The 837-nt window shown below is 42.5% G+C and overlaps 1 protein-coding gene across 1 annotated transcript; it reads left to right on the top strand.

Moving 5' to 3' along the window:
* Positions 1-379: 379 nt before the first annotated feature.
* On the top strand, positions 380-667 carry SARC_17605 (hypothetical protein; the record flags this gene model as incomplete). Its single annotated transcript, XM_014288304.1, has 1 exon — positions 380-667. A coding segment is annotated over one exon (288 nt), but the record flags the coding sequence as incomplete, so codon positions are not given.
* Positions 668-837: the final 170 nt, after the last annotated feature.

Raw genomic sequence — 837 nt, 5'->3', positions numbered from 1 at the left:
TGTGTGTGTGTGTGTGTGTGTGTGTGTGTGTGTGTGTGTGTGTGTGTGTGTGTGTGTGTGTGTGTGTGTGTGTGTGTGTGTGTGTGTGTGTTTGTTTGTTGTGTGTGTGTGTTGGGGGTTTCTATGTGAATTATGTTTTCATGGAGGTGTTGGTGTGCATCCGAGTGTGTGCGTGTGGTGTCTAAATGTACCAGTTCGTGACTAGTTAGTGATAGTCCCCTCTATTGCCAGTGTAGGCCAGTGAATCGATTGGCGACTGTGCGCCGCAGAACTGTGTGTAATGCATCGTTCATTACTCAACACAACACATATTAGAACTCGACACAGCTCACTCAAAACAACAAAACTATTAATCCATGACCGGACTTTCCGCACTCAGAGAAGCCAAGCGCGAGGAAGAAACCATCGCCACAGCCTACAGCTGTGCTACGAAAACACCGACATCGAGTACTCCACCTCTGCGACTGTCAGTAGTGCCTCAGATATCGTTACCAACAATTCGCCTGGCCTGGTGGGCAGCAGCGGAGTGTCTGTAGACGAGTACGGCTCAGGGAACAACACGGTGGTCGTGTACAATGCCGCTCCAGGGCCAAACACCCAGACAGCCGAGGCCTTTTTTAAGTCATTTGTGCCGCAAAAGTATGATTTATTTACAGCAATAGATTGATACAGCTGGACATGCATTTAGGTGTTTGAGACGTGGATATGTGAATACGTGTGGATACCTCTATATATCTATACAACTATATATATATATATATATATATATATATATATATATATATATATAGTATATATATATATATATATATATATATATATATATATATATATATA

Source organism: Sphaeroforma arctica, assembly GCF_001186125.1.
Source record: "Sphaeroforma arctica JP610 unplaced genomic scaffold supercont1.11375, whole genome shotgun sequence".
NCBI lineage: Eukaryota > Ichthyosporea > Ichthyophonida > Sphaeroforma > Sphaeroforma arctica.
Note: the sequence above shows the minus strand (reverse complement) of the source record. Positions and strands in the feature narration are given on the sequence as shown.